General features: G+C 32.4%; 1 protein-coding gene across 1 annotated transcript in view; it reads right to left on the bottom strand.

Moving 5' to 3' along the window:
- Window positions 1-565: 565 nt before the first annotated feature.
- Window positions 566-16,581, bottom strand: part of LOC129221859 (protein FAM204A-like) — a 41,082-nt gene continuing 25,066 nt past the window's right edge. The window contains exons 4-6 of the mRNA XM_054856214.1: window positions 10,704-10,793; window positions 10,300-10,406; window positions 566-709 (exon numbers count right to left, since the gene is read on the bottom strand). Coding sequence (XP_054712189.1) covers window positions 667-709; window positions 10,300-10,406; window positions 10,704-10,793 — 240 coding nt within the window. The 3' untranslated portion in view covers window positions 566-666. The remainder of the gene's footprint in view (window positions 710-10,299; window positions 10,407-10,703; window positions 10,794-16,581) is intronic.

Below are 16,581 nucleotides of genomic sequence, written 5' to 3' on the forward strand. Positions count from 1 at the left end.
TCAGGGGAATGAAGAAACAAAAAAGTGGTCAGAAATGAACACTATTTACTGGAGCTTAGGGTTAATTCACTGGCGTTAGGCTTAGAATTTCAACTATCAAATTATCACCAAACAGGCAATTGCTTCGTTCAAATGTTCAAATGACAATTTTCACCCGTCATATCTTGACGGGCGATTTTCTAGTTTACTGAATGAAACACCAAATAATAAAATGTGAGTATGACTATATACCAACCTACATCAAATGAGAAGAGACATTACGAATCATTATAAACAGATTTTTTTGAAATTGCAATACTTCATTATCGTATCCAAATTCGCCAAATAAAGATTTTTTTTTTGGGAGGACCTTGCATGACCTTGTACTGGGGCCCCCCTGTTCAGAGGGATGAATGTATACATTCTCCAAAAACAAAAGAACTTTGTACAGTAAAGTACATTTTATAAAGATTTTTACTTTTTAGTATGCATATAATTATTCACCAACTGTATATGTCATAGTAATAAAAACAGAAAGCAAATGTGCTCGGTAAAATTAAGGTTGGAACAAAATTGAAAAGGAGCAATACAAAGTAATTTAAGTAAAAACATAAGATAATTTTATTCAACATGATGTATCTTAAGGTCTAAAAGCACAAAATGAAGAGACATCTTTATGTATTCTGATCACATATTTCCTTTCATCTGCCACCTTTCTTTAGCTTCAAAACTAAATTTAATGTAAAAAAAAAATCATTAAACTTTAAAAGCATGAAAGTATGGTTATAAGTAAAACTGAGTAGATTTTCATAGAAAGAAACTGGATAAAGGCACATCATTCTTTTGCAGTGAAGTGCTTAAATTGGAAATTTCAATATATGTTTAAAGCAGTACAGTTTAGCTATTTTTATAAGTTTATTTCCATAACACAAAAATACCATGCACGTTTATAAATATGTTACAAACAACTAAATTTTGGAATTGAAAATTATTTCTTTGTTACACAAGTTTCATCTCTAGCTCCATTAATACTTTGAGAATTTATTTATAGTTATCATATTACCGTACTCGAATAAATAATGTTTTTATGCATAACCTTTAAAATATAATCGCAACAATACATCTACAACATACAATTAAAAAAAAAAAAAACCTAAGTACTTTTCATAATGTCCTCATCAGAACAAAATAACTTTTCCCGATCAGAAAGGACAATTTAAGTATTCTTATAGTTTTAAATTATTATTCCGTCAAAATGACACCACAATCAAAGAAAAGTGCAGCTCAAGTCATGTAGAGAATGTTTTATCATTATCTAGCTTTTAATCATAAATTTCAGTGTTGAAACATTCATACTTTTCTTAATAGGAGAGTTTGGTTTGAAATGACTTGAGCTGCATTTTTCTTTGTTTGTGGTGTCCTTTTGATGGAATAATTGAAAACTACAGGAATACTTAAAATTTGCTTTCTGACCCAGAAAAGTTATTTTGTCTTTTTGAGTGCCGAATGAAAAGTGCTTAGTATTTTTAAAATCTCTTTACATAGCCAGGTAATTGATTATTGATACAGATGAGGATAAAAATCCTACGAGAGCAACAGTAGTGAATAAAAAATTTCCTGCTTGCTTTAGAGAAGCCATAATTCAAAATTTTCACTATGGTTACTTTTAATGTTACTGCTGTAATGCAATGAATTTTTGTAACAAAGTAACAACGGGTTTTATATTTAATCATTAAATGGAGAAATTACATGAAATGTACTGTTTTCCATCTTAAACCAAAGAAATAATTTTTTTTTCAGAATTATTTTTTTAGCGCTGAGATGTACCTTGAGATTAAACAAATCATTTAGTAAAATCCCGAAGCCTCTAAGTGGTTTAGATGCTGAGATATAAGCATCAAAATTTCTGTGACAAACAAGCCAAATAGACCCTCGTTTTACGTTGGGGGAACGTTTTACGTTCCACAGAAATGCCAAATTTCTCCAAATTTTAGCAGTAACAGAGCACCCACAGATAATGAATAGCTAGCTCCTGCTGGGGGAGAAGCAAACTTTCTCTCACATAGACAGTAATATGTAGATTAAAAATAAGTTCTGGAATTGCATTCAACTTAGTGCTTATATTCTAATTATACTCTTTAAAAAAAATTGAAAGTTTTTGCATCAATCTTACTTCTTCATGGGATGTGAGCCACACAGTAGAATCAGATTACCCTAATGTGAACTCAAATTCAAAATATTATTGATTGGTACGGAACTTCTTCTAATCATGTACTAGTGCTTTAGATTCTACTCTCCTAGCAAGGAAATTCCTGCCTAGCCTACTTAGCCAAATATAAGTGCACAACATGGTCAATCATTACATTAAACCTTAGAATTATAATAAAATGCGCTAACGTAATTATTACTCCTCCTCCCCCCTTTTACTTTGTGAGGAAGTATGAAATTTCTATTTTTATGCTTAGGTAAAAAATGGCACAAGTTAGTGCAGAAAACCTATTTTGGCACTCTCTAGTAATAATCAAGGATTCCTATCCCAGGGGAGAAAATTGGTTCCAGTTCGTATTTTTATGCCTTATATGCAGGGGTGTGTGCAGAGCTTCAGTAATGGAGGTACCACTATACCAGAGGTAAAAAAATTAGGTGACTGTATGAACAGGTGGCATCTAATTTTTTTCAAATGCATCTTGAATACAGAGGATTTAGCTTCTGGTTTAAAATGGACTCAGAGGGTCAAAACTAGAGCTAAGTATTAGAAATATGAACCTAATCGTAAGCATAATATATTCACTCAGAAATGGGGGGTCTAAAGGTTTCTCCCCCGCTAATTTTTCAAAATTATGGTCAAAAAAGAATATTTTAGACTATATTTGGTAATGTTAGGAGGGAAAGTTCAGGATCCCTCCTTACTTCCGTCCATTTTTTCAAAATTAAAACTTTTAAAAATGCAGTTATTATCTCTGATTATGTTGATAAGTAAAGGTTAAGGGGCTCACTCCCACAAATTGTTTGAAATATAGCTCTAACAATGCAATTTTAGACAATCTTTAACGATGTGGTAAAGAAAATTTGGTGGTTCTTCTTTGGAAAGTTTTCAAAATTAAATGGAAAACTTAAAACAAAGTTTAAGACCATCTTCAATGATGTTGGCGAGAGTAGGGGGGTGTTGGATGCTCTCCCGGAAAATTTCCGAAGTTAGTTTTTAAAATGCAGTTTTTAGAGGATCTTTGGTAATGTTAGCGGGCAGAAAAGTTTGCAGACACTCCCTTAGCATTTTCCGAAACAAATGCAATCGTAGATCTTCAATGGTATTATCAGGGAGTTCGGGTGAGCTCCTCGGAAAGTTTTCGAACTTGAAGTTCTAAATTAGAAATTTTAGACAATCTTTGGAGATATTAAGTTGAGGGGTGGTTCGGGGGTCCCCGGAAATTTTTACAATATGAGGTCCTAAAAACGAGATTTCAGACAATCATTAATGATGGATAGGGTGTGTTTCTTGCAGATTTAGGTTGAGCGTTTCTCGAGGATTTGAGGGGGAGCGCTACCCTTAAAGCTTTTCAGAATTAACGTTCTAAATATGTAATTGTAATCCATCTCTGATGAAGATAGTGGAGAGGATGGGGCTTTGGAACTCTCCCCCCGGAATTCTTTCAAAGTCAAACTTTCAAAAATGCTCTTCTAGGCTACCTTTGGTAACGTAAAATAAAGGGATAAGTTTCGTGGATTTCTCTCCCTTCCTCTTTTAAGCTATGTTCCTATCTTCTTTTTTGTTTTAAATTTTCATAAAAATATTGTGGAAACCCTTTCTTGAGTTTTTCTTTTCCAAAAATATTTGAGTGCTTTGGTTTTAAATAATGAAATTTACGATTTCCAGCCTGATAATTTTATTTCTTGGAATTACAAGCATTTGTGGTCTCAGTAAAAATATTTTAATATTTTAGACCAGCGGTTTCCAACCAATGGAGCGCGGCCCACTTACTGGGCCGTGGACACTGGTTGAGGATGTTAACCTAGACAAATCTTGGGGTGTCAATTTCCATTTTTTGCGAAAATTCACCTTTTAGATGTACCACCATTCAAAAGCTCACCCTGGCTCATAATACCAATAAGGAACTTTAAGATTAAGATTATTCATATTTCTTAGGAACCTTCCCTTATACCTGAAAATGAAATCTAATGAATCAGAAGCTTCTCTAAAGAAAATTGCCAAAGAAACTAGAATTAGCTTCAAGCTTTTAGTTAAAAATGGTTCTTCTTTGTGGTACTGGCATGATTAACCAGTGAGTTGAGACACTTGAAAGGCTTTTTGACAATCTACCCATTTGAATGAGACTTTTCATTGCAGTTAAAAAAAAAAAAAAGGTTGAAATGCATTGAATGTTGCAAGTTATTTGAGACTAAAACTCTCCAGTTTCAATCCAGCTATTAACTCTTTCAATAAGGAAAAGCAGCATCAAAAATCATATGGAGCTTTAACTTTGATGACTTGTTTTTGAGTTTTCTTAAACTATGCCAGCTAAGTGAATGCAATAAAGTTATTTTCGTAAAAATTATTTTGCAAATTGTTCTTATACAGTGTATTTATATCAGTGGTTCAGTATGAATGGAGAACAGGATTAACGTCTCCAGAACTCTTGTTTTTAACACTTTCAATCCTAACACCGTATATTATTTACATTTAAGGACAGTTATGAGCAGATTAGAGACGTACCGAGTACTCGGTAACTATTCGGTACTCGGCCTACTCGGCCAATTTGCCGAGTACTCGGTACTTGGCCAAATTTTTACCAGATACTCGGCCAATACCGAGTAGTTGCAAAAAATTGAATATTGTTCAAGACAGATATTACAATTAATAATAAGCGCAGTATATAATATACTGCAATCAGTAACAATTCAAATTTACAAGCCAAGGTTAAATTTTGAGAAGAATGAAGTTTATATTGCTTCAATGGAATAACCTTTATTTTAATGTCCCAAAGGTAATAAAATTTATTTATGAAAAATTGGGCAAAAAAGGTAAGTATAAAAAATATGGAATTTTTATATCATTAAATGGATTTTTGCTACAAACAAAAATTATTTATAAGGAATATAAAAATAAAAGCAAACAAAACAGCGTTAAAAGCACAAATGTGCAGGAACACTGCAGACATGTATTTTGGCATGACAAGGAACGCCTTTTTCAATTCATAAAATGTGAGCTCATGGATTTAAAGACATCCGACAAAAGTTGGATTTTTTTTGTTGAATGTCTTTACGTTCATTGACTCACGTTTTATGCCCTGAAAAAGATGTTCCTTGTAACGCAGAAGCACGTGTCTGCAGTGTTCCTGTATTTGCTTTTTCAAATTTTTTATGTTAGGCGGACTAGAACTATAATAGATTGGTATAATTTGTTTTAATTCCAACTTGATTAATCATACCTTTTATTTATTCGTTTATTTTTAATTTAAAAAATAACTTTTTTCTAATATTTTTGACACAAACAAAATCTTTTAAACAATGCATAATTAAATTTCAGCTGGAATTTTGTTTTAAAACTATTATATGGACATGAAGGTCTATACTACTATTCCAATAAGTTCAAAATGTACTACGTATGTGTCGGCGGTTTTTCTTAAAACATAATTGGTACTCGGTAACTCACTACTCGATAACTCGACCAAAGTGCTACTCGGTACGTCTCTAGAGCAGATGCCACCCCCTACCCCCTCCAGAAAGTAAATTTTGGCTGTAAAAGCATTTAGAGGACCTCAATGGTGTTTTCCACAAAACTGGTGGGCTGCAACTATAAAGGTTGGGAACCGCTGTTTTAGACTGATGAGGTACCATTTAGTGATACAGGAGGGCTCTTGCCAAGTGTGGAACAGGAAGAGGGGTGGCCATAATTTGCCAAGATTATTTCGAAAAAATATTATGAGATCATTAAAGTTAATTTATTTAATGATTTTTTCAAAGAAAATTAGTTACAATAGAGCTAGAAGGAAAAATGAGACAATACAAACCCTAATGCCCCCTCCCCTCCAAAAAAAATTAGAATTTTGCATGCATTTTCCTGGGTCTGCTTAGTACTCCTACACTGCAGTGACCTACCTGGGAGGGGTGAGGGATTTTTGAGACATTATTCAAATAAAATATATACTACAGGGTTCGTACTCAATTTTAGAAATAAAATGAAGGAGTTTTGGAGGAGTTTTGAAGGAGTAAAATGAGATGATTTTCAAGGAGTACTAATGGGCTGTCCTTAAATGATGTTGCACTTATGTTTTTCAGCATGTTTGACTTTAACCCCTTCCGCCTTCATCACAAAGTGCAACACTTCATCTTTCTCTTCCTCTTGTCACATGTAATATTGTTTTAAAACATATTGTTATAATAACTGTGTGATGTTACTTTTTGTCACCCTCTCTCTTCCCCTTGTCACAATTTCATGAACCTGTCTCCCTCTGCAGGCATGACATCACTTGTGAATGAGCCATTTTACAATATCATAACTGCGATTTGCTAAACAATTGTTTTTCTTTTTAAATCACTAAATATAGTATATCTGCTTAGGTATTTTCAAACATTTAAATAATAATTAGACAAACTGACTTTTGCAGTTGAGAGTGTGGTGGAGGGAAAAGCAATAATCATAAAACTTGAAAAAATAGCCAAGCACCATTTAAAGCATGGTTTACTTCATTTATAAAACTCTTAGTCACCTAATAATATTTTCACCTTCAACTTTTGTAACTTCTACGATCAATATGTAAATCGCATCTTTACGAAAAAATAAACACTTGAAAATACTTCATTAAAATCACCCTTATACCTACGCCTTTGTGAGGAAGTTAAGTTGTCAATCGAAGTATTTCAAGTTACTGTCATAGAGGAAGACTATGTAGTCTTGAACTAAAAAAGAAGGAGTTTTGAAGGAGTTCAAACCAAAATGAAGGAGTTTGAAGGGCCCTTCGAAAAAATTTCCTAAATGAAGGAGCGTACAAACCCTGTACAAATTAAAAGGGGAGTAAACTCCCCCCAGAAATAATACAAAACATCATCTAAGCCTGCATTTTTAACCAAAAAAAAATTTCCAGAGAAGCGTCTCCCTGTCTATCACCAAAAACATTCTAAATCACCTCAATTTTAGCTTCATACATGTTCAGAGTGGGAGTCCCAGAAAACTCCGCCCCTAATATTATCGAAGGTCGGCTAAAAATAATATTTTTGGAGCTTCGATTTCGAAAAGTTTCAAGAGAGGGCATTGAATCTCTCCTCGTTCTAACACCACTTGAAATCGTCTAAATTTGACGTTTTTTCAAACTATAGTTTCGAAAATTACTGGGAGAGGACCCCTTGCAGCCCCCTCTCTAATTTGGTCAAAAGTAATCTACAATTGAGGCAGTGATAAGCAAAGGGAGGTAAGTGGACATTTTCATATTTTGAGTAAAATGCATATAAAGATAACTTCCCAGGTAGGCTTCCATTGATTTTTTTTCTTCTAAATCATGCTGTACAGTAGCACCTACCAGGGCTACTAGTACTAGTTCCTGCCTCAAGATAGAGGAGAGGTTCACCTACCATTTGCACTGGTTCAAGGGTGCCCATATGCAAAATTTTAAGGGGGGAGGGGAGCTCAGATATTTTCCCCATGGTTTAACAGGATATTTTCCCCATAGAAACTGATTTCAGTACAGATTAGAGTTATTGAAATTTGACATTTTTAACAACTTATTCATTAATTACTGGAGAAGAAATGTTTTTACATTTCTGCAAAGAAAAAAGTATTAAAAGCAAGAAAGTCCTAACTTCAAGGGGGGGGGGGGCTTCAGCCCTCACTTGCTCCCTCCCCCCATAAGGGCGCCTTTGTACTGGCTATCTCTGAATTTTTGATTTTGCCAGTTACATCCCTTTGCTTCTCACTGCCTCAATTGCGTTTTTAGAAATTCAACTGCAAAATTTGCCAGGGCAGGAATCGTGAACCTCTCTTCCTCCAACACCTAACATAATGAAAGATCGTCTGAAACTGCGTTTTTACAACTACAATTTCGAGACTTTTCTAGGGGAAAAATGGGGGGAGGGTGTCATCCTTAAAGTTCACTTGAGATGCTAGACCCCATAGGAGCTCTTCTAAGCAACTTAATTTTTCACACGAGCATCTTTATTTTTATTTCATGAAAATTCCTTGATATCTTTTAAAGAGTTAAAATGTTATGAACTTCATTTGTGTAAAAAAGGGGCAAACAAATCGTTTGAAGGGTGTCAAAAAGAGCTCTAATTCAAATTTACAACCTGACTTGATTTTACAAATCAAAAGTTATTCCTTTCTGCAGTACCGTTTCATGAAAACTTTTTTTTAAAACTATCATAACAAAGATGAAATGCGTAAACAAAAAGAAATGATGAAAGCTGGGTGAGTGATGCAAAAGCTGGTTAGGAAAAATTTCTTTGTCAGTCAGCCACAGCCACCTGAGCCTCATTTCAGCTGCCTGCACATTACAGCAAAACTAACAATATGGTGCTCTGGACTTTTAATCTCGTTGTTGTTTTATTTTTAAACTAATGGCGGTACCCCTGGTGCACGCCTTTGGCTATATGAAGTTCTACTCTCTCCTGGCATTGGTATATGACTAGAAATGGGGGCTAACTATAGACAGAGTATCTGCTACATTTCCAGTTTTGAAATCCATGACTTTCCCTGACTTCTGCTTGTACTTTAAATGACTCACGGAATGAAATTTTTCCAGAAAAAAACATTAATTTTTCACAAGGCTATACCAATTAAAGTTTTGTGAAAATTCAATTGTAACCATCTGATCTATGCTTTGAACACATGTTTCTAAAAACTCAAATTAAAGTGAAACGTAACTAGCTCAGGTACTATTAATTATTAAAAAAAAAAAAAAAAAAACTTACAAAACTTTTATGGCAGATAAGAATTTACATGTAAACAAATTTATTTTTTTTTCCGAAAAATTTGGTATAATACACAATATTTTTTAAATCAATAAAAATAGTGAAAAAAAATGCAAAATGATTTTTCAAAATAAAAGAAACTTCAAGCATGCAGCAATGATGTAAAACTACTGGTCAACAGCGAATTATTTAAACTTGACGTCTATTATTGTTTTCTTTATTTTTTCTTTTGAAATTTTATAAATAAATATTTTATTTTATGAACAAATAATGAATCAAAAACTTTTTTTTCTAAAGCTAGTAATTTTCTAAAAAAATCTATCACTAGCAATAATTTAGTAATTATTAAAATTATGTTTAAAATAAATAAATAATTAGAAAAAAAATATTAAATTAACAATTACTTAGTTTACCAGACATTACCCATATATTACCAAAGTTTTAGGATAAGCTACAAATATTGTACAATTCCTAAATTTGGGTGACTTTCAACATTTTCAGACTGTTTAAAAATTTTACATTTGAAACTTCCTGATTTCTGAATTTTATCAATGTGCTTTATGTCTTTAATTAAATATTTAGACCAATTTTACTTTCTAAAATCTTCATTAACTTAAGACACTGCTATGACTCTGTTCAATTAATATGGATGACTTAAAAATCTGAGCAGCAAAAAATGAGAGCAGCAAAATTAGAAGTCTAAAAGTCCTCACTACACAATTAGACACATAAGGAGGGCTAAAAATAATGCAGATCACATTATTATAAATGTCCAAACGATAGAATCACATAATAAAGAAAAACGAGCGAGTATTATAGAAGCAGATGTAATTGGATTTCGAAATGTGTGAAAACTTGGAACTGCCGCGTAAAAGTATAAGAAACGGCTAAGATGCGTAAGTTTTGCACTTAATCTGTAGAGTTCGATAACTATGCACATTCTAGGACTCAAAATACATGACTAGTTGTCAGTTTCTACGATTTTTGAGCATTTTTTGCTCAAAATCATGACTTTCTATGACCATTTTCAATCATAATCGAAATCCACGACTTTCCAGGTGGGCGGACACCCTGTATAAAGAAAGAGGGAAACTTTTTGATAATTGATTGAAAAAACTAAAAACAGGAGAAAAAACGGGAAATCGGGAGATGGACGGACATAAAAACCGGGAGTCTCCTGTAAAAAACAGTATATCTAGTAAGTATGAATATTTGAATATGTAAAGCAATGATTTTCATTGTTGACAAAAAGTTAAAATAAAAATTAAGATGCTGCAGATCGATAGCATAGCTAGAAATTTTAAGCAACTTTTATTCTGGAACCTATTTCTAAATAATTCTAAAATAAACAAAAGAAACAAAATAACAATGCCAAGATTTTGAAAATTAAAGCATGTACAGGAAAATTATAATACTTACGTCCAGTGAATTTTCTGTTGTTTTTTCAATGTTTTAATAGCATTTTGTTGCTCTAATTTTTCAGAACATTTTTTTGCTTCAAATGCTTTTGCAATTTTAACAGCAAACTGAAAAAAGATATAAAATAAATGAAAAGATCAATTCCAAAAATTTTGAAAATTTTCTTTGTGCACGTGTTAAAATTCCATCAACCATTTTTGTTAAACTAGAAAAAGCTTTGCCAAATAATGAGATTACTAGAATATACTACTAATACAAAACATGCATAAAATAACTTGATGGTTTTTACTCCTTTCCTTATTACTATAATAATTTGACACATTAGAAGAGTAAATTTGGGCCTGAATTATGCTAACTTTCATGGTTGATGGTATTTTGCACATATTTTAAATCCAATATTTTACCTGTCTGTTGGCAAGACTATCACTTAAAAGTTCTGCTTTTTCAAAGTCACCTTCTTTTATTGCATCTTCTATCATGTATTCTAGTTCAGTCTTAAAAACAAAACAAGATAATAGTTAATATAGCAAAATTAACAAACTTTAACTGTTTTCACCCAAAAGCTCTTTTTTATTTTTTGCATTGAAAATGGGTTTATGCTGAAACATTTCTGATATTCTTATTGCTGTTTGGGCAACTTTAACATTGTTATTGTGCTTTTAACATGCTGTTAAAATGTGAACACTTTATTTATAATACTTTGCAAGGATTAACTAATAGGGATGAAATTCAATGCACAAGAACAAAGTTTAAAATAAATAAATAAATGCTCAGTTACTTAAAAACTAAAGCAGGACTTAATGATAACATTAAAAAATAAATTAAAAAAGTCACTTATATACCTTTATTTAAATAAAGTTTGCATACATTTTGGGTAGGTAAAAATAATTTCAGTTTTAGAAGAAAAAAAAAATTCTCATATATTGAAACATTAATAAAATTTTTAAAATTATGTTATGTGTGACACATGCCAACTCACATTGAATTTTTCTACATTTTGTTTTCTTTATTTTATTTTACCTGCATGAATAAATTAGGGCTTTTTTTATAACAAAATGTATTGGAGCCCAATATTCATGCATAGTCTGAAACTTCATTAAATCTAAAAATTCTTCGACAGAAAGAAGTGCAGAAGTTGAGCTCTTGCATAAGCTCTCATGCAAATATAAATAAAAGCAAATGTGATGACTAGAAACAGGCTCTGGGCCCAGCTAGGCTGGTCTTAGTCAAATTATTAGTCTCCAATGAAGATCAATGGTCTTCTTAAAGCTATCCACCCCTTGCTCATTACCGCCTCTTTAGGTAAGCTATTCCAAATGCCCACACCCCAACTAAAGTAGTAATTTTTTCTAATTCCTAGGTTAGCCTGAGAAATAATAATTATTATTGTGGGTTGGGTACTAAATTTAGAACAATCAACCAGTTAAGTTAGTGGCAGTTTTCAGGAACAGGATATGCATGGATTTTGACTAAAGTATTTTTACAAAACTCATTTTTAGTTCTAATGAATCATTTTGCGACACTATCATTAAACTACAAATTTGTATTAGTATTCTAATGGTGAATATGTATTTAAAATGGAGTGATGGTTGGGAACCGTTTGAGGATAAAAACTTAATTTCTTTGATAGCCATAATTGAAAGATATTTTTAAAATTATGCTAACTAATATGAATACAGGATATTACTATCATTTACTAGTTTCTCAATTTCTGGTTAGCACAAGCCAATTCTATAGATGCAGTGCAGATGTTAGGCCCAAAGATCAACGCCACGATAACTCAACGCCAGGAATTGGAAGATGGAACCTCTACCAAAAATAAGAAATTTCCCTTTTTTTAACCATAGAAAGTAATCATATCCTTTCTAAAACTTAATCACATCCTCCTCTGAATTTTTATTTGAGACTGTGCCACAGCAATTGTAGTAAATGTATATAAATGTCTTTAAAAAACACATTAAGATACTCCACTTGAGAAAAAATTAAATGACTTTCTCAAATGAAATACTTTTATAGCTATACTATGTAATGATACATATATACAGTAGACCCTAGTTCTACACTGATTTGATTATACGTGGATTAAGATTTGATCCTTTTATTTTATTTTACGCAAATGAGTTTTGATTCTATGCGGATGCGTAGAATCCTCATCTGCCACCGGGTTTTCTTCTCTGGGTCGGTTGACTTGTAATCATTATCAGTTTCTCTCTTGACTGAACAACTTGGTTGTTCTTCATTTGAAAGATCAGATTCATCTTTCATGACTGAAACGCACTCAGTAACTTTTCGTTTTAAGGCATAGGCTTTTCTTTGAAATCTTTTTTTCAACCAAGTTCCAAAGTTCCAACTTTTCCTATGCCATGTTTCCTCTGAAGATAGGAAATCTATGTTCAGAGATCGGTATCTTCTTAGATTTTTCACAAGTACATTTCATGTAAATTGGACATTCACAAATGTCTGGGGTCATTTTACAAGTGCAAATAACATTCATTACGCACTTACACGCAGAGACGTCAAAGAGTTTCCTTGCTTCACTTTTAAATTTATCAATCTTTTCTTTAAACTTTGGTTCATCCTTGTCTCGGTTGTAAGATCTCATGAAATTGAGATATTTTTTGTAGAAGATATCAATGAGCTGAGCAATTCTTTTCAGGGAAACTGTAGGAATCAAGTCCTTATCAAAGATATATTTTGCGCCACTATGTCCTTAACAATGGAAAAACTTACTTTCGTGTTATTGACTTTTATAGCTAACTCAAATCTCTCTTGAAAGCAACTGTGAAGTACATTTTCATAAGTAGGGAGCTTATTTGTTGGCAAATCTCTCGGGTGGCCAAATATAGGGCACTCAAAGGACTTTCTCGTAATTCTTTTCTGCAAAGATGGATTCATGTTTGAAACACGTTTAGCAGAGCAAATCGACTTCACACGAACATTAGAAACATTGAGAAATACTGATGCCAGCACGACTGCTTTATTCATTTATGTAAGATACCTATAGATACAAGCCAACTAAAAAGCTCATAAATTCAAGATCGTCAGGCGCTAATGGGGCGTATTAGTTGCATACATTGTACTGAGCGGCATAAACAAATATGAGTCTCGTGGGATTAAAGGGCCATGTGGACAATATCACAGGCAGGCTAATACTAAAATATCACATTTGTTTTATAAACAAACGTTCTTTCATAAGTATTTCATACCGAACTTATGAGGATCGTTAAACTAAAATAAAAAAAAAGCTGAAAAAGAGCTTAAAGTTTACATTTTTTCAAACATGTAGGTTCGTTGCGCGATCGGAAGATACTGTTTTATTTCAAAAAGATATATATATATATATTTTTTTTGCTTTGAAGTCTTCACTAAACGTAACTTCTCCGTTCTGTAGCCTGAAAAAGTACATTGAACCAAAAATGTTAAAAATTAGGAAAAAACCTGAAATTCTCAACTTTTTCGATTTTTTAGGCTTGTTTCCGGATCAGAAAGTATTATTCGATTTCAATTTTTTTTTCTGAAGGCTTTACCAGTCGTAACTTTTCCATCTTAGAGCCTTAAAACAAAACATTAAAACAAAATTTTTGAAAAATCACTAAGAAAACGCGAAATTTTCCATTTTTTTCAAATATTCAGGCTTGCTGCGGGATCGGAAGATATTATCCGATTTTTAAAATTTTTGTTTTATTTTGTAAGTCTTTACCAATCGCAACTTTTCCGCACTATTACGATTCGAAAATAAAAACTTTGTTTTTTTCGTTCCACCGTAGTGTACAATTTTCTAAGAAATGTGTTTCACAAAGCCTTTCTTCCCTTGTAAGCGATTGCGCTGACAGAATTTGTTCTAATTCCCAAAAAGACTTAACTAGCTCACCAGTAGTAATACTTAAACTATTAACAGACCTAGATTCTAAGTTACAACAACTAAATGTTGTGGCTCCTGCAATTATCCACCCTAATCCAGAACTTACTGCGAACGGAAGATTTTCACCATGTTTTATTACCTCTCCGTTTGTTTACAAGCGAAAAAAAATACATTTACCCCAAACAGAATGTTTATACTATCTTTCTTAAAATAAGAAGGATCTGCCAACAATAAGTCCTTACACTCATTTAAAAATTTCACAGGGGTAGTTGAATTGGGTAATTCCTCACAAATTTTATCAATTACGTAAGCGGAGTTTGCTATCTTAAATTCAGTGTCAAAATGAGGAGAAAATATTAACTCGACTGCTCCATAGTTTAGCATGTTAAAACTTCCTAGACAAGAAACTGAAATTTGAGTAGGGTTATTTTTCAATCCCAATTTCTTAGCACACTTTTTCCTAATGAAATTTTTTTTGGATGCCGTATCAAGCAAAAATTTACAACTAATCCACTCATTTTGAGAATTCCTAGTCTTAATTACAGCAGTGCATAAAAGAACAGATGAATTTCTATTATTCATACTAGTTCAGAATTGATTGCCATATGAATTATTTGTTCATACTATAGGCGTTATTCATTTTTATGATTTAAATCTAAACCCATTTCTACTAAACTGGAAATAAATTCTTTACACCTATAGAAGGAAAACTAGGTTTCTCCCTATTTTCATTTTCATAATGTGGTGGTTCATTTTCACTATGGTACTTTTTCCCACATTTGAAACAAGTATTACCGCTTTTACATTTTCTAATTAGATGCATATTTGAGAAGCAATTGAAACACAGTTTGTTTTGTTTTACGAAATCAAATCTTCGCGGTACAGTTAGATTACGAAATTTTGCTCACTTCAATAAGTAATGATTATCTTTACAATATGAACATACAGAAACCGCAACCAACGCATTAACTTTAGAATTCGTAGGTTTTTGAACTTTACCGATTCAACTCTTACTGTTTTGAAGCATTCTAGTGTAACTTTTTAGAAACTCGATTAAATCCCTAAGTTTTGGAATTTCAGAATTCTTTAACGGGCGTTCCCACCATAATTTAGTGGAAGTGTCTAATTTTTGTAATGTTAAATACAATATTAAGGTATCCCCAAAATTATCAACCCTTTGACCCAGCGTTTCTAATGAACGAATTATTTCATTGACATTATCTACCAAGGTCAACAAAGCAGAAGCAGATTCATTTTGAATGCCTTGAAGATCCAAAAAAGCGTTTAATATGAGCAAAAGTTTGCTCTCTTGTATTTGAATATCATTCATCTAACAAATTATATGCAATTTTAAAATTACTATCAGATATTGGAATAGAATTGATAATTTTTGCAGCATCACCTTTCAATGAGGCTTTTAAATATTGAAGCTTTTGAGCATTAGATAGATTCATTTTTTGTTACTGTTGCATTAAAAAAGATTTTTAAACGTTAGCCAGTTGATAATATTGCCACCGAAATTTGGCAAGGAAAGTTTCGGTAGCTTTATTGTTTCACTCCTGTAATTTGTTTTATCTGCGCTATTTAAAATGGAAACGTTTAACTCTGGTTTTTTCTGCTCGTTTAGTTTTTCTCAGCACGAAATTTGTATTAATTTTTCGTTATACGCATTAACACTTTCTAGCTCGCTATGTAGTTCTTCAAGATTTTCAATTAGCGCTTCAATCTTGCAGTCAATATCTTTCAATTCAGACTCCTTTTGCTTTAACAGTTCTAAATTTTCAGATAGTTCCTCAAAGTTAATGTCTTGGTCTTTTAGATTGCCTTCAATTTTCTTTATGTAATTTGTCACTGCTCTTCCTATGATAGAATGTTTTGCTTTAACACGTGTCAACTCAATTTCACTTTCCTTGGTGTCTTTAGACATTTTCGGCTATTTAACAGTGACTAATTTGAAACTTGAAATTGCTACTCACCTCCTTTCATGTAAAGGATTCGAATTGTAATGTGTAAGCTATTTCACTCTGTACGTCTTCAACTTGCGTTACATTCCTTCACAAGCCATTTTTTGTAACATCTGGCTCAATGAAGCATGTTTCTTCTTTAGTTTAACCTATCAACAAGTGGACTGTACGATTTTTATTGAAACTTAATTACTTACAAGTGCAAGCAACATGCTTTCAGCCGCTCGGAACCATAGACTGCTCATTCGGTTCACAGTCAGGGTTTTTAACCAAATATAGGTGGCGCTCCAACCGTGAGTAAACAAATAAGCAAGCTGCTCTTCCCCACCCTGTGTTATGCTGCTGAAATACACCATTTTGCTTTCATCTATTCAAAATTCATTAATTGCATTTTATTTTTCCTCTATAGATTACAAAGTTAAATCTTTTTGAATTTTTTACATATAGTCAACTCTC

Source organism: Uloborus diversus, chromosome 1, assembly GCF_026930045.1.
Source record: "Uloborus diversus isolate 005 chromosome 1, Udiv.v.3.1, whole genome shotgun sequence".
NCBI classification, from domain to species: domain Eukaryota; kingdom Metazoa; phylum Arthropoda; class Arachnida; order Araneae; family Uloboridae; genus Uloborus; species Uloborus diversus.